Source organism: Typopeltis vanoorti, chromosome 6 (assembly GCF_054136105.1).
Source record: "Typopeltis vanoorti isolate ZY-2024b chromosome 6, IOZ_Tvanoo_1.0, whole genome shotgun sequence".
In the NCBI taxonomy this organism is placed as follows: Eukaryota; Metazoa; Arthropoda; class Arachnida; order Uropygi; family Thelyphonidae; genus Typopeltis; species Typopeltis vanoorti.
Window position 1 is genome coordinate 13,045,219 of NC_143554.1, and position 15,567 is coordinate 13,060,785.

The 15,567-nt window shown below is 34.1% G+C and overlaps 1 protein-coding gene across 1 annotated transcript in view; it reads left to right on the plus strand.

The window, feature by feature from the left end:
• The window catches only part of prd1 (pleckstrin homology domain-containing protein pruning defect 1), a 274,327-nt gene that overhangs the window by 230,233 nt on the left and 28,527 nt on the right, over nt 1-15,567 (plus strand). Inside the window, exons 13-14 of the mRNA XM_090394672.1 lie at nt 1,524-1,689; nt 7,027-7,203. Coding sequence (XP_090250798.1) covers nt 1,524-1,689; nt 7,027-7,203 — 343 coding nt within the window. The remainder of the gene's footprint in view (nt 1-1,523; nt 1,690-7,026; nt 7,204-15,567) is intronic.

Genomic DNA, 15,567 nt, shown 5'->3' on the forward strand with positions numbered 1-15,567 from the left:
TTTTTATAATAAATATTGCAAAGTGTAAGAATCATTTTGTAGTAACTGTATTATTATTATACTGTGTTCAACTATTGATGAAGCATGTTTATACTAGAAATAATACTATTTATTTTTAAATTAAAAAAAAAGATCAAAAATTCCTATTTATTGTAAAAACATAATATACATATAATGAGCAATAGTAATTGTTTGCTATTGCTCCTTATATGTATAATAATAGTTGCATGAAAGTTATGCATATGTACATGTGTGTGTATGTACACCCTCTGTTCAAAAAGAAACCGAACTTTTGATAGAAAATAAAACACAGGCCAAATATAATTATTCAAATCATTTATTTCAGTCAGTATACTCTCCCTCAGCTTTGACAAATTTAACAGTGTTTGGCACGGTCAATTAATTCATTAAATGAGTTTTTTATATCGGTTTTTGGGATACTGTTGAGGGTCGTGGTTACTGCCGCTTGAACGTTTTCAGTGGTGTTGTATCGCTTTCCTTTCATCGGCAAATGAAGTTGAGGGTAAGAGAAAGAGGTCACAGGTTACTAAATAAGGTGAATACGGCAAGTGATCCCACACACAAAGTTGATTTTTGCTCAAAAACTGTCTCACTATGTTCGAACGATGAGATGGTGCATTATCGTTTTTTGGTCGTCAGTCAATTTGTGGGGAACAAATCGCGAATTCAATTTATGAAGGCCCAAACTCTTGGTCAAAATGTTATGCACAGTTGATTTTGGAATCTCCAATTCATCTTCATTCAATCTCATTGACGATTTCGGGTTTTCTTTGATGAAGTCACGCACTTTTTAGATGTTAACTTCGCTCTGTCCAGTTTTTGGACAGCCTGGCTTTTCATCATCCTCAAGCGTCGTGAGATGCTTGAGGACGATGTACTTCAGATGACTTAAGGAGGATAAGCATTCATCACCGTATGCATTTTGACAGAGCAGCTCTCTGTCCAAAAAGATTTACTTCACATGCACATATGCATGTGAAGTAAATAGTCAATATTTAATAAAGGTTGAATGGTTGATTACTTGAGACAAAAAAAGTTGATTACTGTTACTGCCAGCCTGGTTAGCTGAGTGGTTAAAGTATTCCACTCACCAAGAGACTGAAGGTTTGAATGTTACTATGGATATTTGTGATTGTCTTCAGATGAGATGATTTTCATTGTCCAGTGTGAAACCACATCCCTACATTGGAGGGCTGAAGTAGTTGGGAAAAGTTTCATGTTTGGTCTTTAGAGCAAGATTTCTAGACTATTTAAAAATAAGTTAAGAAATAAAAACAAAAATAAATTGTAAAAAATCCTTATTCCTCCCCCCCCCCCCCAGCACTAATGTGTTATAGGTTTATAACATTATTTGGATGAGAAATACGTTAAAAATGCATATAGGAAAATGAAAACCCGTGCTTTTTATTTTGCATATAATATTCAATGATTTTTTAAAATGATACAAATTCCTTGGTGTTATCTTTTATGGATATAACTTTATATTACATTTTTTTAAATAGTGTTCCACATTGTAAGGGTTGTAGACGCCTTCATTTATGTACCAGACCATATTCATTTGAAGTTATTTTATCCAATATGGATTCTCTTCAGCTTGCTGCTTCAGATGACTATGAAGCTTCAAAGTGGCTGCAGGCATTTTTAGAATCTGTTGCCCTTATTGGGCATGTAAGTATTTTTTATTTTCTTTAGTAATGTTTCACTTTGTGTGTATTGTTGTTGTTGAGAAAAAAAAAGGAAATAACTGTATAGTATTAATTTGATAATGCACATACTTAAGCTGATAACGGTAATGAGACGGTTCTACAATTTCTAGCAGAGAAATTGTTTTCTGTCAGTATGATGTTAAACTAGAACTGACACCATCCAAAGTGTTGTGCTGCAGATTGGCTTTGTCCCAAGGAAGATTAGTTCATTTTCAACATGTACAAGCCTATTCCTAAGAACTCTGAGCTTGTGTATAGGATACAAATATATGTATTGCTGCAGTCGCTTAGGATCCTTAAGAAAGTACATTAAGTGCCCAGATTTTTTCTCCCTGTTAATAAATTCTCCATTTAATATTCCACTATGGATTAACAACCTCCTCTTTCCCTCCCAGCTGTTTACCAGCTTCCTTGTTTTCTCTCTTGTTTCAGACAAACGGTACTTTCTGGTGACACATTAGTCATGTTTAATCTATAAAAAAGTAGACATGTTTAGTGTAGCATGGAGTCAATATGGACCATAGAATTTTTTAGTCTAGGGTCTATCTTTTACATTTTGTGGTTTTAAATTTGATCAATTATTCAAAGATTTCTTAAGCACTATTATTACATTTCCTTAACATAAACAGGAATTGTTTCCTCATCTAAAATTTGGATAGTCTGATCATTATAAATTGCAAACATTAACATTTTATTAATTTTATTATTATTATTATTATTATTGTGATGATTTATCAGTCTTATATCTACAGTACTGATTCACTTAGTACATATTTCATACATTTTAAAACCCATTTTTGTTAATATAGAATTTTTGAATTTTCAGTTCACTGAAGATGATATATAAATTTCATATCAAAATATCTGATTTTATAATTTATTATGCTGGCGTTCAAAAGCTAAGAACGAACTACATTTTTACTTGTATATGAAAAAATTTTCATGACTACAACCAAATGTGGACATGGATTTATTGCCAGCATACTAATAAATCATATTACACAAAAAATGTGGTATAAATTTCATGTAAATTAAATTGTAATATATTTCAAGCAAAAGTTACAAATTTCCTAAAGATGTAGTTAAGGAATTTATGTATAGTGCTTACAGAAAACTATGTGGAGAGACATTTCAGTATGGAATATGTCCACCTCGAACTGCAGTGCAGCTCTCGCAGCATTGTACCATGCTTAGCACCAAGTGATTCAGGAGTTCTTGAGGCAAACTGGCCCACTTCTCCTTAAGAGCAAGGATAAGGCTTTGTTTGTTTTCTGGTGGAGAATTTCGAGCAGCAGTGCATCTCCTTATTGCATCTCAAATGTGTTCTAGAGGGTTGAAATCTGGGAAGCGTGCTGGCCACTAGATTTGATTAATACCTTCCTTACCAACTTTGGAATGTGAATGTCATGTATAATGCAAAGAATTGTTATGAGAGCTTTCAATTGAATATCAGTTATCCTGTCTTTTACAGAAATGGTAGAGTTTTTCTTCCTGCAGAAAAAGGCAAACCAATTAGAACTTGTGCAGCTAACAGACAGGTAGTATCTCATGGCCTTTGTTGCTTATGAGGTGTGACAATTTAATTCCCGGATTGCACCTGTAAAAAACCTACTTTTGGAACTATACATTAGTGGCTACTGTCGCATTCAAAGTAGTGTTCTTGTGCATTTATACACTGGTTTAGAAGGTGTTCCCATTTTTGGAAACAATCCTGGAACTCTTTTTCCAGAATACTCTTGAGTTCCTTTATCACATTATGCTGGATATCAGCTATGTCAGAAAATCTTCAACCTTTTAGCTTAGTCTTTAATTTTGGAAACAGCTAGAAATCACAGAGAGCTAAGTTAAGTGAATAAGCAGGATGACCTGATTTGGTAATAGATTTTTTGGCCAGAAAAACTCTCTCAGATGAGCACACCATGGCTTGGTGCATTATCGTGATGGATGATCCACTTGTCAGGCCACAGTTCAGGTCTTTTTCTTCAAACAAAGTCTGTAATCTTTTCAGCTCCTCTAAATATCATTGTTGGTTGACCATTTGTCCCTGTTCAATGAATTCATAGTAAACACCAGCATGGTCTTGAACTGCGAACGTGACATGCGTGCTTTTTTCGGACATGACGAACCTGAGTTATTCCACTGCATTCTCTGGCTTTTTTAGGATCATACTGGAACCATCAGGTTTCATCATCCATAATTACTCTCAGAAACATGTGGTTATTTGCAGAGAGAGATCAGTCGCATCTTGAAACCGCCACTGCTTCTGTTCGTTCGAGGTACAAACTTTGCAGAAATCTTTTGCATATCCAATTTTTCAGTTAAAATTACCCTGACTGTTTCTCAGTTCATTTGCAATTCATCAGCTATTAATCACACACTTAATTGTGTGTCAGACTGTACCAATTCTCGCACTCTGTTCACATTTGCATCAATTTTGTTTTTGGCTGCCCACTTCTGGGATCATCATTCACATCCTCTCACCCACCTTTGAATCTCTAATGCCACTCACAGACACTTGATTTTTTCAGAGCATCCACACCATGTACCACTTTCAACAGCTCCAACGTTTCAGTGGCAGTTGTCGGTTTTCACACAAAATTTGATGTTAACATGCTGCTCCATTCGATTGCACATTTTTACACCAAAGTTTACACACAGATCTTTATTGTTTTTGCAGTAGCCAACTAGCAAATTGCTGTATTGGCTTTAAGTTTACACGTGCATCAGTTAAAACATGTACAAAGATGATTATTCATGTGACTCCAACCAAATCACCACACGGGCAACACTACTAAGGCTTCTGATTTTTTCTTCTCTGTTAATTATGGGAATTAAATTGTCACACATCGTAGTCCATAATTGCAACTCTCTCTCCCTCTTTCATTATAATTCCATTTTATTAAGAAAAGAATTTGCAATCATAATTTATTTTATTTATTTGGATCATTTTTATCTTCAAAATGATAATAATTCAGCATGATTCGGTGCAGTAATTTTTGTTGTTAATCAATCTTAGGTTTAAGAATGATCCACGAAATATTTTCTTAAATTTCAATTTTTCACTATAATTGGACTGTTTTTCTTAACAGAATGATTCAAAATAATTCTTCTGTGGCTTGTTGAAATTTATTATGTAGCGTGACTATTAAAATTTGTGGGGGACTGTTATAATAGCAAAAGTAGGCAAAACAAAATTATATCTACATGCATATGACAAAAGTCGATAGCTCGTTGTTCACTTTCTTCCTGGATTTCATTTTTTTAAAGTCAGTACCAGATAGGCTGTGTTGAATTGTTCAAATCTAACTTATTCCTGAATGTGTGCAAATGATCTACTAATAGCTAATGTTGTAGAATGTTTTTGGATCTCTGTCCAATTAGGAAGTTGATATTCTCAGCAGCTGTGTCAATTACTGATCCCCCCTGCTGACTAAGGCAGACTAATATTCATCACTTATGTCTTCTTCCTATTTATAATGAGATGACCAATTATGAAGTCCACTGAAATATCAAGTTTTGGAAATACCAAGAGCACTTATATGTACTTTTTGCAAGTTGTTTTTTTTTTTCCTCTTTTCCCAAAACTTTTTCCTCTGAACTTTTCCATACTTTTGTGTCAAAAGATAGATAAGGTTAGTAAGGAGATCTCCTCTAGTGAGGAATCCATATTGGTGATCACCTAATTAATTGGTTGGTTTCTGTATAGGTGAAATAGTTGCCTATTAATAATCTTTTCTATTATTTTCAAGGGTACCAAAATAACAGCATGAGGGCAGAAGTTTAATAATTGACTTTACTCTTAGAAACAAGCTGGATAAAAGTTTGTTTCACTTCTGTTGGAAAGTGCCAGATGAATATGAGTAAAAACTTGTGCTTCAGAATTAACTCTTGGAGCATAAGCTTTTATTATAGTTGAATGGATATTGTTTAGATATTTTGAAACATTTGCTAGAAACAATCATCATTATGAGAAAGTTTTTAGTCAGAAAAAAGAAAATTACATGTTATCACATCCACTATACTCACCATACTTGGACTTGTGCAAATTTTTTCTTTCCTAAAGCACATGATATCACTAAAAGGCTGCTGTTTTGATGATAGATGCTATTCAAAGATCTATAGAAAACTTTGAACAGCATACCAAAAGAGGCTTTTTGTGAATTGTTTCAGTTGCTTTTTGAATCTTGTTTTCAGTGTTTGAATGAAACTTATTAAATTTAAAATGCACCGTCATTTGTTTTTTATTGCACCCATCTCCTTTTCCATTTATTGCTCCATGTAATTGCATGTTACTAGAATTTCCATTTCTCTTCCATTCCTGTTTAATTTTAAAATATCCAAACTCTAACAACTGATCTATGGCAGATTCCCTTCCCAAGCCCAAAGTTAAGAACATATTAGAAAGTGAAGGCATTTTGAAATAAGATTGATACAGGAATAAATATTTTATTCCTGTATTCCCAGAACTTGTATAATTATTTGTTATACTTAAATGTATGACCATAATGAATAATATTTATACCTAATGTGGATAAGGTTTATGAGGTATAATATAAATAAGAAACACTTTCTAATTATTGAATAACATTAACTTCCTCAACAATATATGTGGAGGGACAGTAAGATACCAACTGTGCAAAGGCTTCTGATTTTTTCTTCTCTGTTCCATTGTCCTAGCCTCTGATATTAGTTATCACTTTGAGTCTAGTCTTCAGTCACTTATTGCTTGTGATCCATAAATTTATACATAACTATAGGCCAAAAATGAGTAATAACACCATACAACACAACTTTTAAACACTGTTGACCAGTCTCACTGAAGATGGAATTTCTTAGTTACTGTTCACACAGAAAAAAATGTATTCAGATGGCCAGTAATTATATTGAAGGAATATACGATAAAATTCTGTGAGAATTTTTTTGATATTGAGACCATATTATGATGTAAATAAAGAGTTTAATAAAAATAAGCACGACTTACGAAACTTATTGGGTTTTAATTGCTTATTTTTGTTAAGCTCTTTACTTACATCATAATGGGGTCTCAAGACTGAAAACTTCCCACAGAACTGCTCAACCACAGAAACTTACGTTTGCATACAGCAAAGTTGTTTCATTTCATTTTTTTCCCCCTTTGTGGATTTTCCATTGCCATTGTAAATTTTAATACTTCACTAAAGAATATCTGAATACTGTGAATGATAAGTTTTAGCATTGTTCTTAACCAGCAATAATAAATTTGTTTCCTGTAAACTTTTTTGTCATGTCCATACGTATAAGTTATTTTTTTTATTTTTAGTTCATGGATACTCAGTCAAAAGACCTCATTCCATGCTGTTTAGTACTTGCTAGTGAAAAATTATTTACATTTCTGGAAGAACTGGAAAAGGGATCGGTGAAATTTCTTGGTAGTGCTAACATTTCGAATCTCTTGACAGTTGGTATAGATGAAGATATGCCATTATGTTGTGTTTTGGTAAGATTCTTTTAGATTTTGACTTAGATAAAAATTGTTTTTTGATGATTATTATATAATTTTGCTACATTCAGAGTGGTTTTGCTAACTTGCATTGATTTTTGATGATACCCTTTTCAGCTAAAGGTTATGAAGCCATACTATATAAATACTGCAGATGGACCAAGAATAAATAATGGAGACACCTTGATCTGCAAACCAACACAACCTGAAGGTTTTAACATCTTCAGGCCACTAAATGCTGACATGAAAATTATCTGCCATGTAAAGACATTGCCAAATATCTGAATCTGGAAGATTTTAACCGATAAGTGCTGTTATTAATGTATAGGCTTCTCCAGGGAGTCAAGGGCACATCAAGAGCTTCTTCCTAATCACACAATACCAAAATACCTATCATATCATTCTTTAAAACCATTTCACTGAAGATGCACTCATAACAACTACTGATAGCTAATTCCACATCATCACCATGAGAAGAAGAAACAGGCCTCACATGCTTCTCAGCACCATTACCCACTTTCCAGGAATGATCCCAAGTTCTCTCTTGCTTGTCATAAACTGTAAAATCTCAGTTGTATCTATACTCAAGATCCCCTTACCTATATATTTCTATTATATCTCCTCTCTTTACATATCTTACTTATACTTTGAAGACCACATTCCCTCAGTCTGTGCTCATATGCGCAATTCCATAAGCCAGATATCTTGGATTGCCTTTTACTGGATCTTTTCACTTCCTCATCCCCTTTAAAACTAGGTGATCATATCTGAGCAGTCAAGATGTTGTATCAGTGCCTTTTAGAGTGGAAGAATAACTTCCTTATTTCTCAAGTTAGTGTCCTTTTCAACATTTCAGTTATTCAATGTGATGACATAGCCATCTTAACAATGACACTAAATTTCAGCTTTCAACCATCATTCATCGGGGTTATAGTTTTGTTAAGGACTTGTAGGAATATTTTGCTTGCTATGTCCTCAGTCTAGAATGCATCATCTTACACTTAGCAAAACATTGAAATGATATTCATGGTTATTTGCCCACAGAACATGTTTATCCAGATCAGCCTGCAAGGATTCTGTATTGGAAATGTCCCTTACTGTTCCTATTTTTGCATCATTGGCAAATAATTTTATATTGCTGCCTAGTCTACCCTCAGTATCATTAATGTATAAGTGGAATAACAATGGCCTAAATTCAGAACCTTTTGATACCCTTCTGGTTACTTCTCTTAGACTTGGTATCTCTATATTACTTTCTGATATATGTCAGTCAGCCACATTTCTTTCTGTGTCATAGGCCCATTTTGCATACCCATCCCTTTGAGTCTGTATGATAACCTCCACTGTGGAATTCTGTCAGATGTGCCCTCATAAAAATCCAAATATTTTGCTATATATACTCACTTTGTTATAAAATGTAAACAGATTATTAAACCAAGCCATGTACTTTGTAGAGCAGCACTTCCCAAAATGTGGGCCGCATCCCCCTTGGGGGCCGTAGGTTTTGTTCAGGGGGCCGTGAAATAATGAAAACAAATTTAAAATGTTTTAAGACATTTTAAATTTGTTTTAAAAGTAGATTTTTTTTTATTTTAAAAGAAACGTATTTAACTTTTATTATTTATTATTTCTTTTTTGTTATTTTTTATATTTTAATGGAAAAATTCACGCATTGGTGTTGGTTCACAAACTTTGCTTCTTTCGTATTTCGGGGCTTAATGAATATTAGTAAATATTGCTTATTGATATTTCATTTCAAATCAGTGGTTAATTGTATTTACTTCGAATGCTCTCCAGGGAAGCTCCAAATCTTCCTGTCCCTTTCATCACACGTTCGTAATCAGGCACTGTTGATATTGACTTTATATACATATCAAAACTCGTTTTATATTATCACTGTCATCCGAGCTAGTTTTCTGTCACCAATAAAAGTTTCGCATATACTTCACACATGAAAAAAAGCTTAAACAAATTCGTGTGGGGAGATAGTAACTCCCTTGCAGTGGTAAACAACACTCCTCTCTAACAGCCACTATACTGCAGAGGCAATAAAAACAAGTACTTTTATTATGCTAGTGAATAATGTATGAGGAGTCTGTGTAATATATTTCTCAACAAATAGTGCAATTAGAGACAACTGGGATAAAAACACACTAATTAATGAATCACGTGTCCCTCATACAGAAACTATGCTGTATATATAGACAGAAACAAAACCATATGTTGCATGGGCAAACACAGTATCTAACTAAAAACTATTGTTATTAATTAGATGTGTGCGACTTCGATTTCCCAAGGCAGCAATAAAATTCAACTGAACGTGTTAAAATTCGTAAAAGTGTTAAAACTAAGTAATATATATATATATATGGCAGTTTCACATATGGAATTCGGTTGAAGAAAGTTAGCATTTCAACTCAATTGTCAGCTATGCTTTTATCTTTCGGTTGCGCGATCTTTTGTTAATACCGCACCAATCATATGCACGTTTTAATAAACAGACTGCCTTTGCTGTCTGTTTCGCGTTAGGCTTAATTACTGTAAAGGGAGAAAAGTCACAAAAGAGAAAAATGTTCCTGGTCTGGGGATTCCCTTATTCAGGTAATCTTCACTAATTTCATGTTATCAGTCTGTGGTGTGCCAGTATCGGTAAGTGGTGATATTATTTGATGTGTTCTACATTAAAAAATTTAACCCTGAGATGGATAAGTGGTTGATAATAAATTAAAAAAAATCCCGCGAACAATCAGAAGAAGCAGAAACAGACTCAAAAAAAAAAAGAAAAAAAAAAAAAAGGACAGTATTTCATATTTTACCAGAACAGCCTGCATCGTCTTCAGAACCAAACGGTAAGAGGCAAAAAATGTAATATATTCATTTGATTTTTGCAATATTCGCTGTGTATGTTTTGTATTGAATATAAATACAATAAATATTATAATAATATATCTCTTTATTACGATTTTTTTTGAGGGGGGGGGGCATGAAATATTTTAATTTTGCAAAGGGGGTCCTGACATCCAGAAGTTTGGGATGCACTGTTGTAGAGGATCAAGGTGCTATCATCACCTTTAGATGCAGAGCTTAATTAATCTCTGCAACTTCTTATTGACTTCCAGTGACACACACACCAATCAGTGTCTCGACTTCCAGTGATAGATTGGTCTGTAATTGCTTGCTTCTGTTATAGTTCTACTCTTATCCAGTAGACAATTACTATGGTAAACTCCTAGGGACTAAAGATATAATTCTTTATAATGCAAGGTTTGCTATAGTGAATTTAGGATAAAACTAGGGTAACACTGTAGTGAATGTAGGATATCCCCACACTCTATTCCTATGAAACAAAAGAAATAGCGAGAAAACAAACTGAAGCAATCACAATAAATAAAACATGGGAAATAACAGAAAAGAAAGCTCTAAAAAGTATAAACGAAATCATGAGAAACAGAGCAGTGGAAATCACAAGAAACAGAACAATGGAAATTGTTGGAAATCTAAAGGAAACAGAACAAAGAAAATATTGGAAACCGAGGAAAAAATGGGGAAATAAGAAGCCCTTTCACCACATGCTTTTTCAAGTAATTATTGCCTCGTAGGTAAATAAATTCTTTCCTCCTTACATTCTGTGCCTATGAAAGACATGGATTGTCTTTCACAGACACATGCATTACTTGACTTACTATTGCATTAAATTGCCAATGCATGTATTTCACATCATACTTTGTAACCCTACCCCCTTGGACTTTAGCAGCCCCAGCTATATATTTTGTCTTACACCAGATGAACTGCTATCCACACTGTCTTCCTGATTTTTTATTCTTTTTTGGCTTCAGTTCATTTGCTACCATGAACAGTACCCTCCTCATGTCCTATTTTCTCTATCCTTCTCAAAAATTTCATATCTGTATAATCCCTGTAACTGTATATATCTCCTGTTGAAGTTGCACCAGCCACTGTCACAAAGTCCCCCCTCTTATTCCTGATTCTTTTGGCACTGGTATACATAACCAATCCCCCTTAGACTCCCAGCTACATGTTTATACCATGTATCGACAGTAGTATTCTATTTTGTCACGGAACACACTCGATTGTGCTCCTCCCCTTTTAATAGTCACTCACTTCATGGGTACCTGTACACAGCAAATTTAAAAAATAATCTCCTTGGGTTCTCATTCCTTTATTAAGAGTTTTACCAAGGTGTAATCATATCGTTGAGCAATATTATCAGCATTTTTTTTTTTTTTTTTTTCCCTGTGACCTCCTCACACGGAGGGCAGTATCTAAAGTACATTAGTACTCTGAGTGTGCTAAGAATTTTTCATATTATTTTATTCATTTTTTGAATTTTCTTTATTTAGTCCAGAAAAATTTTTCTATAGAGACCAAATATTGAACTATTTCAAGCCACTTCAGGCCCCCAGTAAGCATGGTAATGATTTTACATTACCATGCTTGGGATGTTTAATGAAATTAAACATTCCAAGAAATTATATTCTTGGTGGAATCTTTTATCCAAGTGTAAGCAAATAAAAATTTGTGCATGAAGTAACATCACAACTAGGCTACTTGTTTATAGAGGCTAATGACTTCACATTAATTGCCTTAGTATCCCATAATGCAATGCACATATCCTTACGGACATGTATAATGTTATGCATTATAGAAAGAGTCACTATCCAGTCCAGTTTTGACCTTTATTGAGGTCTCATCCGTGGGACTTCATGTGCAAATTTTTATTTGCGTACACCAAGAATATAATTTCTTGGTTTAATAACCAAGTGAAAAAACTTTCAAACATCTTTATCTAATCCAGAGTAGTTTAGTAATAAGGTGCACCTTTTGACTACTTGTATATGGAAATATGATTTCTGCATTACTTCAATCTTGTTATCACTTCTAGGTCTGACTCCAACTGATGAGATCTCAATCCATCACAAATTTCATTCCTCACAGTGAGACATGAATCTGCAGCCAGTTGGTTGCAGGGTAGATACATTAACCACTCAGCCAACATGTGCCAAACAATCAAAGTAATCTTTTGCGTAGAATACCTTAACTGTTAGCACTGTTAATTTGATGTGATTAATATTAGTGACACTAAAACAAAGGAACAAGTAAAAGAATAAAAGGATTGTGTTTCTTTTATTAAGAAAACAGTTGTGTAGTGGTTCTCAGTAAGATCTGCAAAATATCCCTCTACAGCTACACCTCTTGATTGTGAGAAAAACGCTGACCAGCGAGAAAGATTTTTAGTTTTGGGAAGAGATAGAAGTCAGAGGGAGCCAAATCTGGGGAATAGGGCGGATGTTCCAACAATTCATAGTGCAGATCCCTTAATTTTCCTATTTCCAAAACACCTTTGTGGGCAGGTGCATTCTCCTGATGAAAGATGATTTTTTTCTTCTGCAAACTGGGTTTTTTCTCATGAATTTTTTTATCTAGTCTGGTTAAAAGATCGGAATAATATTCTCCGGTTATTGTTTTACCCTTTTCAAGATAATAAACAAAATGCCTTTAGCATCCCAAAACACCGATACCGTGACCTTGTCTTCTTTAGCACTGAATAACTGGCTTCTGTCCTCTGTTTTGACTGCTGTTTGGATTCTGGCATGTAATGGTGAATCCAAGCCTCATCCATAGTAATAAATCGACGCACAAAATCAGTTTTATTCTTGTTAAAATGCTCCAAGCACTATTCAGAGATTTCCATGTGAGTGCAGCATCCCTCCTGCGCAAAGCTTTTTCATTTGCAATTTTTTATGCAAAATATATCCTACACTCGGTCTTTTGAAATGCCTAGTCTCAGTAATTTCACGCACTTTGACTCACCAGTCATTCAATACCATATTGTGCAATTGATCAATGATTTCTGGTGTTGTTACACTTTTTGGACGTCCTTCACATAGATCATCTTCAAGGCTGGTACAGCCATGTTTAAACTCGGCCGCCCATTTCTTAATTGTCGAAAATGAAGGAGAAGAGTGCCCATAAACTTTTATGAACTTTGAATGAATTTTTTTTTTTTTTTTTTGCATTAAACTTACTTTTACAAAGAATTTTATAACCACACAATACTCAATTTTATCCGTTTCAAGTGATACAGACAACACTTTTGCTTCAGACAGCTGTATAAAAAAAAAAAAAACTACTTTATAGAATGACTTGCAATTTCACATAAATGCTTATGACAGATGTACCAACTTAGAAAAAAAAAAATCTTGCCGATAGTTTTGCCATCTGTGGTCTGGGCCAAGAACTTTTCAGACCACCCACATATGTTGCATTAAAATGAAAAAATAACAAAATAATGTAAAAATCCTTGTGCAGCTCTATTACTATGCAAATAAACTGATTGCTTTATTGATAAACTTTTATTTAAGAGATTTTAAGAAATATTTATCAGATTTGTATTTATCCTCCCAGTTTTTTTTTTTTTTTTATTATTATTATTATTTCATCTGAAACAATAATAAATATAAAAAAGTTGTTTATTTTTACTTATTCATGCATTTCAGAAATCTGTGACTTTTTTTTTTTATCATATAGGAAACTAAACCTTATCACTTATTTTTTGTTTGTTTATTTTTTGTATTTATTGCACAGACATTGATGGAGAATATAACAGCTATCAGAGTAAATTTAAACCAAAATTAAATGATTAATTTTTGCATTGGAATAAACAAATAAAAAAATAATCAAATAAAAACTTTTTTTTTTCAAACTACTATTATAATAATCTGTGATGACATTTGCTAACATTGTATTACTTGAAAATGCCATCTCTGATTTTTACAAGAGACTGCACCATACATTCTGTTGAAAGTTATCAGCCATGCAGTTTACAGTGACAAACAACTGGTGCTTGAGATTAACTTTGGAAAACTAAAATTTTTCCCATTATAGAAGGAAAATCTAAGTGACTATGCCATCTGAATTGACATTGCCATTATCATTTTCTGGTAATCACAAGGGTTGTAGCTGATATTATGACAGTTCAATTAATATTTCATGATTACTTTCCTATCAGTAATTACCTTTAAGATTGGTTAGTTTGTTTGTTTTGCTTTTATATTCATATCTACATCCCAAGAGCCTGACTCAATGGTTAGAATTATTACCTTATTGGTAGAATGTCAGAAATGGCAGAATAGTATATAGAACATAAACTTGTTAGCAAAGTTTCCTGGTTTGAGTCCAGAGTATGGTACGGATGTTTATATCATGTATTTTTATTATCAGCACTTCATAATTCTCGTAGACAGGCTTATATGTTGGTTATGCATTATTAAATCACTTAAGGAATTGAACAACGTAGATACGAATATAAATTAAATTACACTTTAATAAATATTTCCGATATTTCATGGCAAATATTTATTAAATATTTGCCATTTTCAAAAGGAACTTACAAAAAAAGGCACGTGCACATAGGCAATACAACACAGTAACTGAGAATGAAGAGATGAAGCTATTGTTCTCCTAAAAGTCCTGATGGGTGTCCTCTAGCGGGCTAAGTAGGTGTTCTTGGCCATTGGGCTGAAGGTCTGCTGATGTAAGCCTCCCAAATTTGGGGCAGTCGCATACAACCAAATTTGTTGAGGTTTGGAGAGTTTCTTAGGGCTGAGGCTGATTCCATAAATAGTCTTTTGAATTTGTATTTGCTACAGTGTATTACTGTAGCTTTCTTCCACCGTATTCTGTAACGTGTATTCAGAGCATGGTCTGCAAAACCAGAATGGCTGTACTTGTGAAAATGGATGTAGTCCTTGTGTTCAGAAATTCTGATATTCGCTGTCCTGCCTGTTTGGCCAAAGTAAGACAGTTTGCAACTGCAAGGGACCTGGTATACACCAGGTAGGTCTAGGGTAAGTGGTTGGTCTTTGGTGGAGCAGATAAGGGATGCCAATTTTCTGTAAGGCCCGTAAAGGAGGTCAGGTCATGTTTTTGTAAGATTTTGGTCATTTTTTCTGAGGTGCCTCAGATATAGGGAATGGTGATGGATTTAGAGTAATCCTTGTTGTGGAGGGGGGGGGGGGCTGTGGTTTGTAGGTTTTAATTATATTTTGGATTTTTTTTTTGGGGGGGGGGGGGTAGCCATTGGCTGAGAAAGTGTTGAGGATGTGATTTAGTTCAGTGTTTAGGGCCATGTCGTTAGAACAGATTAGTTTAGCCCTGTTGTATAGTGTTTTCACCACTCCATATTGTTGTGAAGGGGGGGGGGGGTTGTTGGTGAATGTATCTGTCTGTATGGGTGGGTTTTCTATAAACTGAGAAAACCAAGTTCCATCAGGCTGGCAGATGACTAGTATGTCTAGGAAAGGGAGGCTGTTGTTTTCGTCTTTTTCCAGGGCGAACTTG